The 19,654-nt window shown below is 35.2% G+C and overlaps 2 protein-coding genes across 2 annotated transcripts; both read right to left on the bottom strand.

Annotated features, from left to right (window-relative positions):
- Positions 1–2,940: 2,940 nt before the first annotated feature.
- Positions 2,941–13,222, bottom strand: LOC147388702 (ABC transporter G family member 42-like). Its single transcript, XM_086417760.1, has 19 exons — positions 13,063–13,222; positions 12,894–12,970; positions 12,724–12,777; positions 11,872–11,962; positions 10,834–11,135; positions 8,866–9,464; positions 8,217–8,377; positions 8,027–8,136; positions 7,338–7,491; positions 7,084–7,236; positions 6,801–6,976; positions 6,334–6,666; positions 5,462–5,752; positions 5,300–5,383; positions 5,058–5,191; positions 4,380–4,607; positions 4,109–4,280; positions 3,590–3,844; positions 2,941–3,465 (listed from the first exon to the last, which is right to left on the bottom strand). Exons 1-19 carry the CDS (start codon positions 13,121–13,123, stop codon positions 3,196–3,198), a joined length of 3,705 nt encoding a protein of 1,234 aa, XP_086273886.1. The 5' UTR covers positions 13,124–13,222; the 3' UTR covers positions 2,941–3,195.
- LOC147388703 (ABC transporter G family member 35-like) lies at positions 13,084–18,546 on the bottom strand. Its single transcript, XM_086417761.1, has 4 exons — positions 17,889–18,546; positions 14,573–14,782; positions 13,828–13,911; positions 13,084–13,222 (listed from the first exon to the last, which is right to left on the bottom strand). Exons 1-3 carry the CDS (start codon positions 18,233–18,235, stop codon positions 13,830–13,832), a joined length of 639 nt encoding a protein of 212 aa, XP_086273887.1. The 5' UTR covers positions 18,236–18,546; the 3' UTR covers positions 13,084–13,222; positions 13,828–13,829.
- Positions 18,547–19,654: the final 1,108 nt, after the last annotated feature.

Consider the following 19,654-nt stretch of genomic DNA (forward strand, 5'->3'; position numbering starts at 1 on the left):
AAATAGATGGCTACCAAACTCTCAAATTTAAAATTAAAATTCAAGGTTGAAAATTAACTTTTTTTTTTTTAAATATATATATATTTAATATTTCTTAGAATTTTATCCTTTATAACCTTGTGGCATTGTTTGGTTGTCAAAATTAAATATGGTTAGAATCTACTCCAATGTAACAAATTAACAGTATAAATTTAAATGTTATGGCTTGGATCCCACCTTAGGGTTTGCCGAGAACAAACTTGATAAAGTGAGGTTTGGTGGGTAATAATCTTCACAAAGTAAGGTTGTTTGGAGTCGTCAGAACTCCTAGTGAGTTTTTGTAATAAAAATGTAACCGTTAAGTCTACCGGGTAAGAGTCATGTTGTAGTAACATCGAAACATTGTACATCACGGGGAACATTTCTTACGTGGATATGTTAGAACCATAGATACTTTTCATCGAAATATGAGTGGGATTTCGATGAAAGCATCTATGATTCTAACAGACATCCATGTTATAAATTCCCCCCACGGCCTACATTTTAATGTTGAGTCGTGTTGGGGTGACATAGTATTTATTGTGATTCTCACAATTCTGACGTGGACATGCATATATAATCGTAGATGGATTTTACTCGTATCACGAGGAAATACATCTATGATTATGATTATGTGCACATCCCACATCAGACTTGTGAGTAAATAATTTATGTCATTTCAGCATTTTCCTTTAATGTTATTACTTCACCATTATCCACCGGGTAAATCTCTCTTCTGTTTTCTAGTGAATCCTCGACCCTCCAAAGAGAAGTAGGACTTCTCCTAGAGATTCTCAATTGGATCCCTAGTATGCTATTCTTCCGTAGAAGAGCAAAACTTATCCTTACGAAATTACAGGCCTTCTCTACTCGATTGAACCAACATCACCACCAAAAATCAATTAAACTTAGATTGAAAGAGAGAGAGAGAGAGACCAACTAAATAATAATGAGTAATATTGAGGAAGAACAACAAGTTGGTCGATTTCATGAGAGAGAACGACACCAAATAATAAGGAACTTTGTTCAGGTAGAGGAGGCCGTCATTGGTGCTGAGATTGAAAGAGGTAGAGAACCAATTCTCGAAGCCTCGTCACAATATAATATAATCATGGAGAGCTTCAATTACACAATATCATTAACAAGAAGAAGAGATTACAACCAATTCTATTATATGATGCAACAATATTATCTTAGAATGGATAGACCAATAGAATATACAATTAATCATCGACGACGTGCGAGCGAGTACTTAAAGCAAATCGAAGACGAATTAATGAGAGAGGTGTTTATCTTAGATGGTGGGGAAGTATGTGCCATTTGCTTGGAAGAGATGGAGGCAGGACATGATGGTAAAGCCATGGGATGTTACCACACCTTTCACTCAAATTGTATCTCTAAGTGGGTGAGACGAAAATCTACATGTCCTATTTGTAGGTATGACAAATCTATTAATGGTGGTAGATCCAAGAGAAGAAAAAGTAGGCAATTGAAGACTTACAATTTGTAAAAGAAAAACATGATTTCATAGATAGGCATTATTTATTTACAAGAGTTAAAGGTTTTTTTTTTTTTTTTCCTTCAAGGTTTTCTAATTCTTTTTCAATCTTGGATATTTGTTGGATTCAATTTTTGCTCCAAGGGTTTCATAATCAAAATTGAAACCAAGGTTTGATTTACGTTCCAATTCTAGGTATATGTGGAACCGAACTGAACCAAAATCGACCCATTGACCACCCTAGTCATACCTAGGGCTGCAAATTGGGCGGACTGGCCCCAGCTCAATGAGATTGATGGTCGAGTATGGGTTGAGTTACGTAGAAATTGAGTTGAGCCTGGGTTAGAATAACTCAACGCGACCTTAATTCGAGTTGAACTTAGGTTGAGGGTTCAGGCAATCCAACTTAAACTGAAGTCAAGGCTATATGGTTCTGTGCACATAAATTAATTTGAGCTTAATTTATGTTCGCAATCTGTATAACTGTCTTAAGATAGATGGAAAAAAAAAAAAATCTATGGCTCTGTGCACAATACCACGTCAATGCAGCGTCGAACTCAATGTCATAAGAAGTTCGTTAATTTTTCAATTAAAATTAATAAAATATTCTTCCAATTTTTATTCCTTGTAAAGAACGGTTTAGATTCAATCTCGCATGCATCTTGATGAATAATTTCAATTTTATTCCCTTTTCCTTCCTCCCTTTATAAGTATATCCTCCAATTTTGTTACATTTTCTCTTCTAATCCCTTTTTAATAATACCCTTCTAATTTTATTATCTTTCCTCTTTTACTATCTTAATCTCTCAAAAGAAGATGGCCTAAGACATGGCCTAACTCTAGTCTACTAAACATAGGATTACATACCCTTCACTGGATTGACCCGAATGTGATCAGTTGGGTTTAGGTCCAACTGATTGATCATTTTGACCAAGTCTGGATCCTTCTTTTCGGAAATAATTTCAAATTTGTTGCCTTCCAAACACAGAAAAGTTTGCTGTGTACTGTCTCGTGGAATACTTTCAGAGCTAACATTTGGTTTGATATCTTTATGATCAGTATCTTATCGGATAAAAAAATTGGAACTAAATTGAAATCGATCCAATAAGAAATTTATTAGACCCAGACTTGATCCATACTCAATCGAATATGTCATTTTAAGTTTAGACTCGATCCAATATAATATTTGTTGATCTCATCCAAATCAATCCGAATTCAATCTGACTGGATTTGATTATATATATATATATATATATATATATATATATATATATATATATATATATATATATATATATGTAACACACATTATAAATTTAAATAGAATATATAACCTAAGTTATCAAATCTTTTATGAAATTCTTGTACCAGACCTATTGCATTCCAAAGGAACCATATATATGAAAAGAAAAAAGACAAACAGAGAGTTTCACTTCCTTTGATCAGAAGCAAATTTTGGCAGAACTTTATATATGTACAAATATACTCTTCTAAGCTCATTATTTCAAAGTATGTAACACATCTGTTTATATCCTCTAATAGTAATCCACAACTATAAACCCAAAACATCATCTTGTTTCCTAAAAAGACTAATGCAAGACTGAATCCCAATTTTTTTTTCCCGAAATATTCAAATGTACGTCGTAGAATTACATTGTTCAAAATAAGCCAATGTAAGTCTACCTCTGTTGGAAGTTCAATACCTTGATACAAAATGCAAACAAGAATGCAAAGAAGACGGTGAAGCCAACCAAAACTCCTGCGACTGGCCCCATGAAACTAGTGTGGTACCCGAAGTGATCTTCCACGAAAAATTTAATGCTCTGATCTTCTGATCCAGGCACCTTGATTATGTCCTCTACGTCTCCGTACTGTGACACTATGAGCCCGTAAAGTGTCCATGACACCGGGCAAATCCAGTAATACCATATCCACCACTTGGGTATTTTCTGCAATTTTAACAATGAACTATTAGCCCAACGTGTTATAACTCGTTAAATCAAATATATTTGTTAGAACAAATTGGTCTCTTTTAGTAGAATTATATGATGCCCATTGAAGAGATGAACTTACAGGTATAGGAATGAAGAAGCCCGAGAAGAGGTTGAAGATTCCATAGAAAGCGGCGGCTAAGATAGATGCAACTTGGTGATTAGGTGTTAAGGAAACAGTCATCATTCCGTAGTAAGTGAAGTAGAGGAAGGTGAAGAAGCTTATGAAGAAGAACCAGAAGAACTTAGCTGCCGTCAATTCGAAACCCACCATGACATACACGATAATTGAATAATATGTTGTTTGGATGAACACATACGGTATCTCCATGATCACCTGCACCACAATGTAAATTAATGTTCACAAACAGAAGCTTTACTATAATGTTTTGCCCATCTTTATAAATTCTTGGATCTATAACGGATTGATGAGCTCTGGAAGTACACAACTAAGTCAATTTGGAAATTGAAAAAAATCAAATTGAGTCCCATAAGAGTCCCAATTTTATAACATTGGATTGATTTTAATCAAACCCATGTCATGACTTATTTAGCCTTTGTTTTTATCGATATTATTTAGTAAAATCAGTTCTCTTCAAACCTGTGCTATGGCATACGGTAAGGCTGAGTACATCCCAGCTGCTTTTTCTCGATAAAATACCGTTCTTTCAACGGCAACAATTGGTTGCACAGATGAGCAATTGTTGATGCCAATGAACAGGACAGCAGCATTCAAGGCTCCGAGCATGATTGACAGATCATTTGAGGTCTCCCTGAACCATAACGAAAACGCGCTTTTAACTCAAAGATTCACGTGCATCATACGAAGATAAAGTTGGATTAGTCCCATAAGTAGAAGAATCGACACAGACCTTTTTTGGCCCACCCTCCAAAAGATTGTCCCAAGCAAGAGGCCAGCAGCCAAAGTGAAGAAGAATCTTACAAGGTTGTAATTGGGGCTTCTCCAATAAGTCCACCATTGCTTCCAAAGGCAAGACTTAAACTGCCCCCATGTTGGTTGAGAGTATTTTGTAGCAAAATAGAGATCTTTTGATCCTGGAGCCGGCGAGCTCAGTTCCTTAACTAGCTCCTTGTTTTGCCTGGTTTATAATCACATTGACACATTTCTACTCAAATACAAAAGATGAAAATAAAAGGCAAGAGCAACTCCAATGGAGCCATTAAAAAACAGCCACTAAAAGGTGTCACGTAGGCATGTTTAACACCCACTAACAAACAATTCCCCCCCTAAATAAATATGAGCTCCATCGTACATGTTAAAACCCCCACTTCTTCTACACCAGTCCCACACCCTCACCCCCCAAATTATTATTGTATTTTTTAAATTTCGTGGCTAGCTAAATTGCTAACCGCAGTTAACGTCTATGAAGCCTGAAAGGTATTTTTGGTGAGTCCATTGGAGCTGAAAAAAAAAACGTTAGTGGGTCTGATACAAGCAAACCCACAAATAGCTCCATTGTAAATGCTTTAAAGGAGTAACCGGTTATTGTTATAACATTTTCATCTGAAAGGAGTTACTTTTCACTTACATATACAAAGATGACGATCTGTAGTACTCAGCAAAATCTATGCCAAGTCTAATTTCGGCTGAGATTGTGCTCTCTTCTAGCATCCACGTCGCTGGGTTGTATTTTTCTCTAATTTTATTTATACCAGGAATTGCCTACAAAGAATTTTAAACCAATGGTAGTAAGAATTGGAAAAAGAAAACGAAATCGTACAATGAGTATATTTACTATTAACAGAAAGGAAAATGAAATTAATTGAATACCTCAAAGTATTCTATAATCTTGTGAGAATTACGACCCAATGGTCCCAAGTATATAATTTGTCCCCCTCTTTTCATTAGTAAAAGCTGGTGAACAACCATTTCAACATATTAACTCCATCACAATTAGAGATTTAGAGATTTTGAGAAAGTGAGAGTAGTAACCTCATCGAAAGCTTCGAAGATATCGATGCTAGGTTGATGAATTGTGCAGATGACAGTTCTTCCAGTATCAACTGTGTTCCTCACAGTTCTCATGACAATAGCAGCGGCCCTTGCATCAAGACCCGATGTTGGTTCATCCATGAAGATAATTGAAGGATTAGCAACGAGTTCCACAGCAATTGTTAACCTCTTTCGCTGTTCTGTTGATAGCCCAGTAATCCCTGGAAGCCCCACTATAGCATCCTTCAAGTTGTCAAGCTCTACAAGTTCCATAACTTCCTCCACAAAAGTCTGAAAATCAATTTCAAATTCAAGTTAGTTTTGAGAAAAAACCATTGTTTTTTTTACATGTTGAATGTTTATTTTCCTCCACTCTTGTGTGTGTCACTCCAGTTAAGCCCCGTGATCCTCTTATATTCATAGTTCTCCCCCTCTCCAAAAGATCGGTCTTTTGGATTAGTTGGTTGGTTAACATGGCATTATAGCGCTAGGTTCGTATAGGTCACGGGTTCGATTCTTTCTACCCTTATGGGTGAGGGGGAGTGTTGAGTGTATATTTTCCTCCACTTTTGGGTGCATCATACCCCCGTTTAAGCCCCGTGACCCTCTCATATTCATTGTTCTCTCCATCTCCAAAAGTTCGGTCTTTTTTAGTAGTTGATTGGTTAACATTGAATCAGAGCGCTAGGTTCTTATAGGTCACGGGTTCCAATCTCAGGTGTGTCATACCTCCATTATGCCCCATGACCCTCTTACATTCATAGTTCTCCTCCTCTCCAAATGATTGTTCTTTTGGATTAGTTGGTTGATTAACATTACACTTCATGCTGCAATGTTGAAAGTAAAAAAATAGAAAAGTCATAGTTATATACCATCTTTTCCTTGTTGCTGACTTCTTTGGGCAGTCGAAGGAAGGCGGAGTAGATCAATGATTCCTTTACAGTGACTTGGGGAGAATGGATATCGTTCTGTTCACAGTAACCTGAAATTCTTGCAAAGGTCTCTTGGTTTTTGGGGAACCCAGAGATTCTAATATCTCCTTCGATGTATCCTCCTGTCTTTCTTCCAGCAAGAACATCCATGAGTGTTGTTTTTCCAGCTCCACTAACTCCCATCAATGCTGTTAGTACACCGGGCCTAAAAGCCCCCGTCACTTCCTTTAGTAATTTGAGTTTGTTCTCTTGCACGCCTTGCGCTTTCATTTCCTATTAGATTCAACAGAATTGGTTTCTTTTAGCCCTTACTACTTCATACTACTTAAGTTTTTTTTCTATAAATTTATCAAGATTCAAGATCAAATAAAAACAGCAAAGTAAACAAACAAAAAAAATAATCTTACCGGAGGCATGTCGACAGAGTAAGTTACGTGATCAAAGGACATTGCTAGAGGTGTGAAAGGAAGAACCATTCCTCTCTTGGGAGCAATCCCACTTGCTAACTCAAGAGCCGAATCAGCATTTTTATCAAGTCTGTTAGGATTACCTCGACTACTTATTCGTTGTATTGCCATTTCTCCTGAAGGATCCGAAGCCCATGTCAAGATCACTCTAAATGCTTCATTAACCACTCTATAATGGAAAATCGAGGCAACATTAAAAAGTGTATAGTGTCATAATTCTTACTTGTATTGTTTCCATCAGCAGCCGATAAAGATCGAGGAAGCTCTCTTTTAGACCTTGATGTGCGTCTTGGCAGCTGTTCCATAGTTTCGTCATGGGTATCTTCCATCTCTCGTGCTGCTTCTTTGGATATGACCGCTTGTTGTTTTTCAATAGCTATTATAAAGTAGAAAAAAATTAATAATTTGTGCCCCAACTTAATACGAAGAGGATTTACAAAGTCCCCTTAACACAAAAGAATGGAACCGAGTACTTACGGTTTAAATACATAAGTGCAAAGGTGAAGAGAACATTGAAGAGGATAGTGAAACCAAAAAGGGCTGCAGCCCCTATCCAAAACCAGTGACTCTCAGGGAAGACACCAAAATTTTCAAGCACGGCAACTCCCAACCTTGTAGAATTATCAGATGCCTGTAAATTCAACAAAATCATGTTAGAAACTCGATTATTGTTACTATGCAAACATATACCCACCTCAATTTTTAGCCACCAACAAACATGTAAAATGGTGTTTTTTGGAACATTTTATTGTGTTTATGAAACAAAAGTGTAAAGCCACCACCCTTGACTGGGTAATATTATTGTCCACTTGGGTTTCCCCTTCACGAATTTAAAATGTGTTGTTATCGGGTAAGGGAGTTGTACTACCAATAGACAATAATCTCAAACATTTCATGGTCAGTATGGGACTAACTTCACCCCCCTCCCTGCTATTCCACCCTGCAACCACGACCCTAGCCACACATGCCTGATCGACCATGGGTCAAGCCTGTAGCACACTGGCGAGGGTATGCCAATCTATATGATTAAGCAGGATGGATTTCTATCACATTGTAGAGAAACAATGTTGTTTTTTTTACTTTTTATATTTATTTTCATGCTTTTTGCAAAAGATGGTCAGGAATGTTTTCCATTGAAAAAAGGAAGAACAATAAATGTAACACACCAATTTGTTCGTCCACCTTGGAGCGAGCATCTCATTGACGGTTATAGCATTGAAACTATATGATAAAGGAGAAATCCAGTAACCCCATGTCCACCAATTTGGAATTTGACCTGTTAAAGATATATACCTCTTTAAATACATATTAGAACTGAAAATTCTTGATGTAGTAGAGTATAGAAATTATGCTAACCTCGAGGGAGGGTGAAACCACCGAGTGTAAACACGACAAGAAGAACAAGAGCTCCACCAGTGTTGGCAATGGTCAGGGTCCTACTCACTCCAGCTGTGAGCCTAAAGAGCCCAGCTGCCATTTGTTGGATCAAAAATATCAACAAGAATTGCTTGAAAAACCTGTACAAAAGAGTTAAAAAAAAAAAAGGAAGATAAAATCATTCCCATTTCTTCAAGTAGTCCAAACTGAGAGAAAACTATGTAGTATGTAATAGTTAAAAATTTGTCATAATTGTACTGTTTATGCTACCACTTTAACTTGTAACCTTTCATAACTAAGGACTTCATCATCATTGTTCAATGGCATTTTTGTTGAAGTTTTGTAGTATTTACAAAAACAGTAATGATAAACCAATTAAAAAAAAAAACTCAAGTGACTTGGAATGTGCACATAACAAAATCTACGGTTTTGTGCACATGCCATGTCAATTGAGTATGTTTTTTTTAGTCATTTTATCACGACTCTTACAAAAATGCTATTGCATAATGACAATAAAACACATTAGAAAATGATAGTTTTTTCTGAAAAAGACACGGTATTGGAGGTTGTTAACCTATCGTGCTTCAATTGAACGTTAGTATATATATAAACAAATAACTAAGTTTACCTGCTCGCTTCCGGGGCAAATCCAATGGCATAATAGGAGACTACTATCCAAGCTAGGGACTCAAGGATTGATATCGGAATCCGAAGTAGAAAGTTGGGAAGTGTGAAGGTCCATACAGGATGGAAAAGGAGATCTCTTTGCTTATAAAACACAGGAAGCCTTGAAATAGTGATAGAAACCTCCGCCATCCCATTAAACATGTTAGTGATTAAGGTGAAGATAAGTGCGCCAATGTAGAGGCCCGCATCTTTTTCATTCCTTTGATGCAATTCAGTCCTCAAGAATACTGTCGCTCCGATAATTGCCACGATGATGATCTGAACAGTCTTGAAAATGTAGACAAATGAGTTCCTCTTGAGGAGTAGCCACTCCCTAGCAAAGTTAGCCTTAAGAAGCTCCATTGTTGGGACTGAATACTTGGTGAATACTAGAGCTGCTTTGTGGCTCTTTCTCTTGTTGTATGGGTGAGTTAACTCATTACTTAGCTGTAGCCCGACATGGAACCTCTTGAACCGATTTGCAAACTCAGTAACTGATATGTAACGGTATGGCTTGCTCTTGTCTACCCAGTATTGCTCTTGATCCTTCCTCGACGTTACCTGGACCCATACATACGTGAAGCTTTGCATTATGGATGAATGAAATTGCTTGCATATGTGCTACATTTGGTTTGGATTCTAAAATCTGATTCTTGCTCATACTCAGCAGAAATCATCTAAGTAAAAAAAAAACAAGATAGGATCCTTTTCTTGCATTTTTCGGGTACTACATTAACTTCTTGGATTTGGCTATTCCAAGGTTTAAAATATCGTATCGATTGAATGTTTCATTTCATTAAAAAACCAATGTGGTATCGGCTGATACATTCGGCACAAACCGATACATTCTGTAACATTCCTGAAACATTCAATGATTCGAGGTCAATGAATTGACCGATACATTCCAATTTTTAAACTATGGGCTATACCAATGAAAATAGATTCTGATTCTAGATTTTAAAATCAGTTTTTTGGAAATAGTGAAGCAATGAAAATCATTTCTATAGTCTGATTCTCACAATCCAAAAGTAGAATTTGAAATCACAATCTAAAGTGCCAAACAAAAAGCCAATGCATCATATCTGTCTTAAGCGAAACAATGCCATAAGGTCTGAGTGGTTTAAACTTTGAAGTTGCTTCACTAAAATGTGACCTAGGCACATTTTACCTATATTTTCAAGTTCCTTAAAATAGCCTAATCATAGTTTAGGAGCCTCTATAACAGTTACGGTCACGATTTAGGCTTAAAAATAAATGCTCAAATCGGACATCTAAGAGTTATCAATCAGATTTAGTTTTGTTGTGCAAATGTGCACAAAGAATGTGCCATCTGGCATTTTGGATCTGAGTTAGCTCGGTTGGTAAAAAAAAAACATTTGATCTAGTTATGAGGCTATCTTAATATTGAACGAACTTAACATAATTATTGATTTTAAAATTTTAAATGACTATTTTGTTATAATTTATAAACTGTAACATACATTTATTTGACTCATCTAGATTGCTCATGATTAATCGACTTGTCTTGACTCGATGAACTTACAACTCAATTTGAGTTTATGGGTTTTAATTTTAAAGTTGTTGACAGGGGAGAAAAGGAAAGCCAATAAATACACTTTGGAAATTCGATAGTGTATAAAAAATGCCTTTAAAAAAATATTTTTTACTAAAATACCCTCAGATTCCAATTTCCAAAGTGTATTTATTGCACTTTAACACGACCCTATTATTATTATTATTACGTTGAATCTGATATTATTGGAGTGGATATTTTTATATTCTCATCCGGTGATGATTAAAATATAAAATTTTATTAAAATTCAAATCCAATATTTAATTTTTTAAATAATATTTGATTAATTGAATATGAATTCGGAATATCGACTATCCATTAACAAGCCTAATTCCAAGAAGTTGAATGGTTTATTACCTCTTGCAAGAAATCAGCTGTGCCCTTCCTCTCAGGGCACTGGAAACCACATCTCTCAAAGAACTCAAGTACATGCTCTCGTGGGCCCACATAAACAATCTGACCCTCTGAAATGAGGATGATATCATCAAAGAGATCAAATGTCTCTGGTGCAGGTTGTAGGAGGGACATTAAGATAGTGGACTCTGTGAAGTGGACGATCTGTTGCAAACACTTCACTATCTGATATGTCGTGGAGCTGTCTAGGCCCGTTGATATCTCATCCATAAACAATGTATTTGTAGGACCAACAATCATCTCCCCTACATATATAAATCATAATGTGTTAATTATAATATGAATAATGATTTTCTAACCCCCCCCCCCCTTCTGACACACGCCCACATACACCACCTGATGTGGCATGTGTTGGAACCATAGATTCTTTTCCTCAGAATACACAACTGCACATATTTATGAAGATGTACAGTTGTGTATCCTGAAGGGAAAAATCTATGGTTCTAACACATGTCATGTCAGGGGACGTGTGTCAGAAAATCACGACTCTTATAAGATACTTCTATAACAATTTATATGGACAGTCAATGGGTCAGGCCATTAGGCTCAAAAATCCTATCCCAAGCTCAACCCGTTATATTAAGGCCTATTCAACAGGACTGCAAAATATATACAACAAACATGAGTACGGCCCCAAATAGGAATCAGGCAGAGGTGGATTTACAATGGGGGCAATCACCCCTTTTAAAACTTTTAAGATTTATATGCTATTGCGGTGGATAACAGCGACGGAAAACAAAATTCGTAGCTATTGCCCCCACAAAAAATTTAAATATTTTAAGTCTTAGTTTGCCTCACGTAAATAAAATCATGGCCCCACCCCTGGAATCGGGTATGATGTGGCTCTGTACTAAACATGCCTAATAACACTACCCAAGCGAGGTCGACAATGGGCCAATATAATTCTCTTAAAATGTGTTTTTTTTAAACCAAAACATCCTCAAAAAGTTTCAATGATTTGAAAATGAAAATCAGTTATACCTGTGGTAACTCGCTTTCTTTGGCCACCAGATATTCCTCTCTGCATTTGGTCTCCAACGATTGTATCCTTACATATATCGAGTCCGAGTATCTGTTCATCCAACATGACAATACACAATGAACGTAAGTCATGGACTCATGGTCATTAAGAACGTTTCTATCATTTAGTCAATTTTTTCTTCAATAATTAATACCCCTTTATGTTTTGGTGAATATTTGAGATACCAATGTTTTCAAATTGATGACATACCACTAGACCTTGATCTATTATAGAAGAGTAACAAAAAATGACCTAAGCGCTCTCATCTTCAACTTCTAGCTAAAAAGCCTTGATTTTTATCCTTAAAAGAAATCATCTCTAACCCTTAAAGGTGAATTGTTTCCCCTCATCTTCAACTTTTAGATTTTATCTCTAACGTTCGAACACCAAAAACATTAAATGTATTTTAGGAAGTAGAATATGATGGATTCTTGGGTAGAAAAATCAATTAAGGATTTTTTACAAGAGGTTGAAGATGAAGAATAAAAGATGCAGTTAAAAAATAGATAATCCCAAAGGTTGTATATGAAGCAATTTAGGTCATTTTTTATTATTTACAAGTGGTTCAAGGGACATATACCATCAATTTTAAAACACAGTGGGTATCTCAAATATTCAGAAATATGTCGAGGGTTATGTCTAGTTCACCCAATGTGAACATACTTCATTTAGCAAAATACATGACTTTAGAAAGAATTCAATGGTATGGGATTTTTCCAACTTATTCTAAACTTTTAAAAAGAAAAAAAAAAAAAAGAAAAAGAAAAAGACTTTGATAGTGAATTGGTGATGATCATGAGAATGTAACTAACCCTTAGAGTGTAGTCAGTCAAGAGGCTACTTTCAAGTCCTTCCATTGCAGTGGCCTAAAATCAAGAAAAAAAAAAAAAAACAATCCGAATAATAATTAGGAGCTTTTCAGATCATGCATTGAAGTACATTTTGCAATTTTCTAGTAAGAAAATTATGTTTTTATTCTTACCTTCATGAATAGATCAAGTTCGGCCTCAGGGAATATGTTCGCATCCTTTTCTCTCCTTGCAAGCTCGGTTAGGAGATCTGCGATCGAATACATTTTAATCAAATTTTGAGAATTTAAAAAGCAATAATAATAAAAATAGATAATTTATAATAAAATGTAAGTAAATCACCATATCTTGATCCAACCCCTTGGCATCTTGCAGAAAAATCTAGAGTTTCTTTAACAGTCATTTGTCCTATATGAACATCATTTTGACTAATGTAGGCTGAGGTCTTCCTGGGTACGAATTCATCAAGTTTGTGCCCATTATAAGTTATTTCTCCCTTCACCTGTCACAATAAATAAGATTAGTTGAATTGAGTCGATTGAGTTATAGCCCCAAGATTCAAAAAATTGTTGAAGCCAATTTGGAGCACGACTTTAAAACTTGATCAAGAGTGATGGAATTAGAGGGCACCAATAATTTTTTATTTTTTATTTTTTATTTCAAATTTTGATCAAGACCCCCTTTGAATTATCCAAAATCTGGCTCAAATCAGTGTTTGAGAAGCAAGGCAGGTTTTCTAAAAATTCGCCAAATTAATCAATTTTGATGTTTTTTTTCTTTTGGAAATGCTAATGTCTGATGCAAGCATTGGAAACATTTGTTTACAACCTTGTGTCAAATTGATCTGAATTGGTTTGAAAGGATTAGACTTGAATCGGTCGGTTCAAACCAGACCTCAAAGGTACCCATCCAATCCCAAATCTTAAACAATGTGTTAGCTATAAACCTGTCCCATATCTTAAATTTGGTGCATAAGTTGGACTTCAACTCACAACCTCAAAGTTGCATTCTAAGCTATGGGACCAACCCCAACCCATAATGTAAGTGATTAGTTAATCACTAATATAATAGCAAGATTGTTGTTAAAATGCTAAATTGTTTACTAACCTTTAAACTGGAGTCCAGCTTTGCTGCCAATGCCAACAAAAGGTCGTCTTCCCGGATGATGGAGGACCTAACAGAAGGGCCATCCTATAACAAGTTCATAAAACATTAGATTAGTTTTAATACGAATAAGAGAAATTAAACCATTCACTTGAGCATCATATTATTGAACATAAAAATCAATGGGAAAATGCAATTTTGTTGAGTTTAGTCCCCACGTCGGACGCTCATTGCATTCTCTATCTCCTTACAAGCTCCCGGGCCTCCCATTCATTGTCATTTGGTTTTGAGTTGGCCCCCCAAATTTATCATGGTATGCCTTTCCCAGTACTTTGACCCAGTCCGGCCCACATGTGCAGGGGCGTGCTGAGTTTAGTCCCACATCGGACACTCATTATCTTGTCTCTCTCCTTATAAGTTCCTGGGCCTCTCTACTTATTGTCAATTGGTTTTGAGTTGGACCCCCAAATTTATCAAATTTAGATGTATGCTTAAGTATTTTTAGGAAATTTTTGCATAAAAATAATTTTTCCGTCTTTGTGGGAAAATAATCTTCAATCCAACACCCTATCAAAATGATTTTTTACATGATGGATTGGGGGGAATCCATTCCCAAAAATGATTGTTTTCTATCCAATCCGTCTGAAATTAAATGACATTCTACATATAGTTTGGTGTGTTATAAGTAAAAAAAACTGGTGTGTTAATAGAAGTTTATTTGTTGCTTTTTAAGAAGTCAGGAATTTACCTTGAAGGTTTTATAATTCCAGAGGCATCTTTGAGGATGGTGAACTTTGTTCTCTTAGCTAGCCTGATTCCTATCACCTCTAGAATCGATTCTGCAATGTTTCTTGCTGTGTTTAGAAGGGTAGGAAGAGCTCTAGCTCCAATGCTGCACTTCGCTTCCACTGTTAGATGCTCGAACCTAACTTCTACTGTTGGAAGTGTAATTCCGACCCTGTAATTGAAATCAAAATCATTTAATTAAAGCATAGTCATTCTCATGTAAAAAAGATCTAAAATATGTAGTATAGGATAATGGTTTAATCCAGATTGGTTTTATTTAGTAAATGTTACTACCTTAAACCATATCAAAAACAGATATATGGAGAATGGTTTTAAACCCCGTTTTGATGTCTCGTCTCGTCCATGAACGAGACCGAGTCGTCTCGGATGAGAGTTTTCCGTTACGTTTGAGTCGTCTCGTTCACCAATAAAAAAAAATAAATCGTGTTTTTAAATCTTGTCTAATACGTTTCACTTGTCTATCCGTATCGTTGGTGGACGATACGAGACATATTAGACGAGTCTATCTCGGACAAGATTTAAAACCATGATAAGGAGGGGTAGTTTATCATGGTTTAAGAAATATAATGTATTTAAATTGGATAGTTATGCTACTAGCTACCTATTATTTCTTTAATTAACATATAATTGTGATTTTCGGACTCCCCCCACTTACTCTCTCAACATAGCATGTGCACATCCCCATAAACATGTGAAGTTGTGTATCTCGAGGAAGAAAATCTATAGTTCTGTCACATCCCAGGTCAGGAGAGTAGAGGGGGAGTATGTCAGAGGGTGGGAGTCAGAAAATCATTATTCTTTAATATAACCTCATGGATGATCATATTCCACTTGGTTATTTGGTTTAATTAGAAGTCTGACATCATCAAAGCGCTATCAATTTTCACCATTCAATTTTATCTAAAATTGTATCTTTTATTATAATTAAATAAAAAATTAATATTTTAAAAGAAATATTCCAAGTTAAAGGTCTTTACAAGCACAAGATAAATATTTAAAAGAAATTAGATGGAGATAGTAAAAGTAGATATAGACTTACTCTCAACAATAATAGACTTTATTATAGGTGTTATAGTGTTGAAAAAATTGGATCAAACGATTTTTGTAATAAAGTTAGTCTAATAAATGAGTTGGGATTTTAAAAAGAATTGTCGATTTCTACCAAATCGGTGGTTCAACCATTGAATTGAGTGGACCTAGGGGTTTTATGAAGTATGAACCATTTAAAATACTATTTTAAATATTTTGAAATTTTCTCATTTCTAGATAAGAGTTGTGGAAAAGAGTATAATTTCATTAATGAGAAGATATTTTAACAATTACATCATAAAATTGAGGAAAATGTAGATATATCTCCCACACATGATGAACGAAGAAAAAGTTGACTAAGATGATTTGGGAATGTTCAACGAAGGTTAATTACCTTCTCATATAGAAGAAATACTAAAGTTGAAAGTCTTAAAAGAAACAAAAAAAATAAAAATAAAAATAACAAATATGAAAATAATGTGGACCGGAAGAACATGCTTCATTTAGATGACTCCAAATCTTTGTGATAAGGCTCTGTTAATGGAATTCAAATCCTCAGCCCATTGGAACATATTGGCTCATTGACATTCCTCAGTACAAGCTGGGCTGCCAACGGTTTGATGTCAATTTGGACTATTCAATAGTATTGGATCGGATCCAAAATTAATCCAATAATTATGAATTGGATGAGATCCTTGTCCACACGATTTATTTATTTTTTTGTGAAGTCCTTTCTTTACTAAGATAGTGGGTGGAAAGGCCTTAAGAAGCCCCATCAACCGTAAAAAAGAACTCGAGATGCATAAAACAAGACCTCGAGATTTGTTATGAATCTTGAGGACTTGTTTTACAAATCTCTGAGTTCTTTTTTTTTTTTTTGTGAAGTCCTTTCTTTACTAAGATAGTGGGTGGAAAGGCCTTAAGAAGTCCCATCAACAGTAAAAAAGAACTCAAGATGCATAAAACAAGACCTCGAGATTTGTTATGAATCTTGAGGACTTGTTTTACAAATCTCTGAGTTCTTTTTTTTTTTTTTTTTTTGTGAAGTCCTTTCTTTACTAAGATAGTGGGTGGAAAGGCCTTAAGAAGCCCCATCAACCGAAAAAAGAACTCGAGATGCGTAAACAAACCTCGAGATTTGTTATGAATCTTGAGGACTTGTTTTACAAATCTCTGAGTTCTATTTTTAGGGTTTTGTTAACATGTACCCTAGGGCACAAATTAAAGTGCCATAACTACACTTCAATAATGAATTTTTGATGCCCCCCCTCCCCTCTCCCCTCTCTCTCCCTCTCCCTCTCTGACATGTACCCCTAGCACAAAATCATAGATCATTTGCCTCGGGATACATAGAATCATAAGTCTTTTCTTACGTATTCGAGAGGAATGATCTACGGTTATGTGATGGGGGTGTATGTCAGAGGGGGGTGTCAGATTATCACAACTCAATACCTTTTGGAAATAAGCATATGAAGGCATTTTGATTATATAAAAAAAAAATTTCTAACAGAATTTTAAATAAAAAAAGTATCCCAAGAATATTTTACAGATCTCTAAGATAAGTCTTAACTGTTGGAGCTTACATATACACGGTAGAGATTGTGTGTGAAGATATGAGTTCACCGTCATGAGTGCACGGATCTCAACCCTTTTTTTATACCGCCTCAATGGTAGGGACCAAATTCGATCTGACTACAAAAGGGTCGGGATTGGACTTGATATACAAAACATAAATGAAATATATAGATTTAAAATAATATATAATATAATTTATCGGGTCAGGATCCTATTAAATCCAGACATGGTTGACGCAAAACGGATCTCATAAACAATCAATTCGGATCATTATAAAAATGATCGGATTTGGGGACTGAACCGATCCATTGACAGCCCTAATTCACATTGACCGTACAACTAAAAAAAAAAAAAGGGGCAGAAAACACATGTTTCCCAACTATGAAAACGACTGTTTAGATATTTGCTCTTCTTAGAATTTTTTTTCAAAACTACTTTTCTATCAAACGGACGGTTTAGATTAGAGGAAAAAAATCACAATTTTCCTAGGATTAGTATTTATCACCTTTGCTAGGGATTTATCCCTACCATCTCAACCATTTGTTTGATGAACAGAACAGCCTATTATGACACACGGCCGAGTCAAATAAAAATCGTCCGAGTCATAAAACCGTGTTAAAAAAAAAAAAATCTAAATTAAAGAAAAAACATACTTGTCAATCCGATCTCTGAACTTTCGCAAGAACTTCTCATTATCTTCTTCAGCAACCTTGAAAACTCTCTCAATAAATTCTTTCTTCTCCTTCATATCAAGCTCTCGAACATCAACTTCTTTGTGTACAAATTTATATTCTTCACTCTCATTCTCTACAAAAGATTTCATGATCCCAATTCTTAATCTATTATAAGTTGGCAATTTTTCCAAAGCAGCCCATTTAAGTGCTTCTTCGTCTTCATCAACATTTCGATTACTTCTTCTCGAACTCGATGATCTTACAAACACCTCCTCCGTTCCCCAGTTTCTGCTTATGTTTCTACTCAAGTTTTCCAAACCCTCCATCTTACAAAAAAAAAAAAAAAAAATCTTAAAGAAAGTAACAAAGAAGAAATAATTTTGGTTTTTGGTGAGATTTGGGTTACAAAGAAGAACACACTTTGAAAAAAATAATGTGTCTTCCTCTCTTTGGGAACTTGGGTTGGAAAATAAGTTTCTTGGGATTGAATTTATAACTTAGGAAACTCGCTTTGTAACAAAATCTCTCTCTTTGGGAATTTGGGTTGTAGAAGATTTCATTTAAACACCAAATCTCTAAACTGATTCTTTGGATAGAAAGAGACAAATAATTTGGGTTGTTGGAGGTTGCGGTAATAAGCCGACCATTTGAAAAAAGAGAGATTTAGCGAGCTGACCTATTTGTTGCAATTTATTACAAATCTCCCTTACTTTATATATTTGTTACCTGCACAAATCTTACTTTATAGAACTTAAAATGGGTCGGATTTTATCCAAAATTTGAGTGATTCAAATCCGATTTTTAGCGGATTTGATTTCTTCAAGCATATTTGAATTAAAATATGAGTCGAATATGGATTGATGTCCATTGACCCGAGTCGAATACGGACCCATCTTATATTCGTCTATATTCAAATGATATATTATTTTGTATATGTATATTTTATTTTTATATTTGTTTAATCTATCAATTATCCACAAATGAGTTGTAGGTGTAGTGGTCAAATCATATTTAAATAACATTTTTTAATAAATTACTTTGTAATGATTTGAAATTATTCGATCCGACTAACTCGAATCAATTAATTCGATCGGATTGGATCCGGATATGGGTTTAATGGGAAAAAAATCGGATATGGTTTGAGCTAGTAAGATCCGAATCCAAATTAAAAATTCGGATATGAATATGGGTAGACACATATCAGACTCGAACCTAACTCGTTTAAGCCCCATTACTTTATGAATCCAACTACCATGACTAACTTGATAAGATTTTAAATCTTATGAAGGGTTGCCAGGCCCACATGGATTATCAAATTAGCAATCCAACATCTAAGTCTTCTAGATTTAATGGAAAAACTCATACTCGAAAACATAAATCTTTTTGAGCTTGACGTTAGATGTTGAAAATGGATGGCTATTGAACTCCCCAATTTAAAACTAAAATTCACGGTGAAAAAACTCATTTTTTAAAGTTTTTAGAAATTTGTCCTTTATTATTATGTGAATCAAATCATGTTTTGGATGCCTAAAAACGACGTGCTTAGAATCCACTCCAAGGTTTGTTAAAGTAACAAATTAACCGCATAAATTTGAAATTTATGTCGTGGATTCCACTCTAGGGTTTGCTTGGTAACAAACTCGATGAAGTGAGGTTTGGTGGGTAACAAACTTCATAAAGAAAGGTTCCCTTGGAGTTGTCAAAACTCCAAGGTAGTTTTTTTGTAATAAAAATACAATAATTAG

This window comes from Akebia trifoliata, chromosome 12 (genome assembly GCF_017979445.1).
Source record: "Akebia trifoliata isolate Shusen 1 chromosome 12, ASM1797944v1, whole genome shotgun sequence".
In the NCBI taxonomy this organism is placed as follows: Eukaryota; Viridiplantae; Streptophyta; class Magnoliopsida; order Ranunculales; family Lardizabalaceae; genus Akebia; species Akebia trifoliata.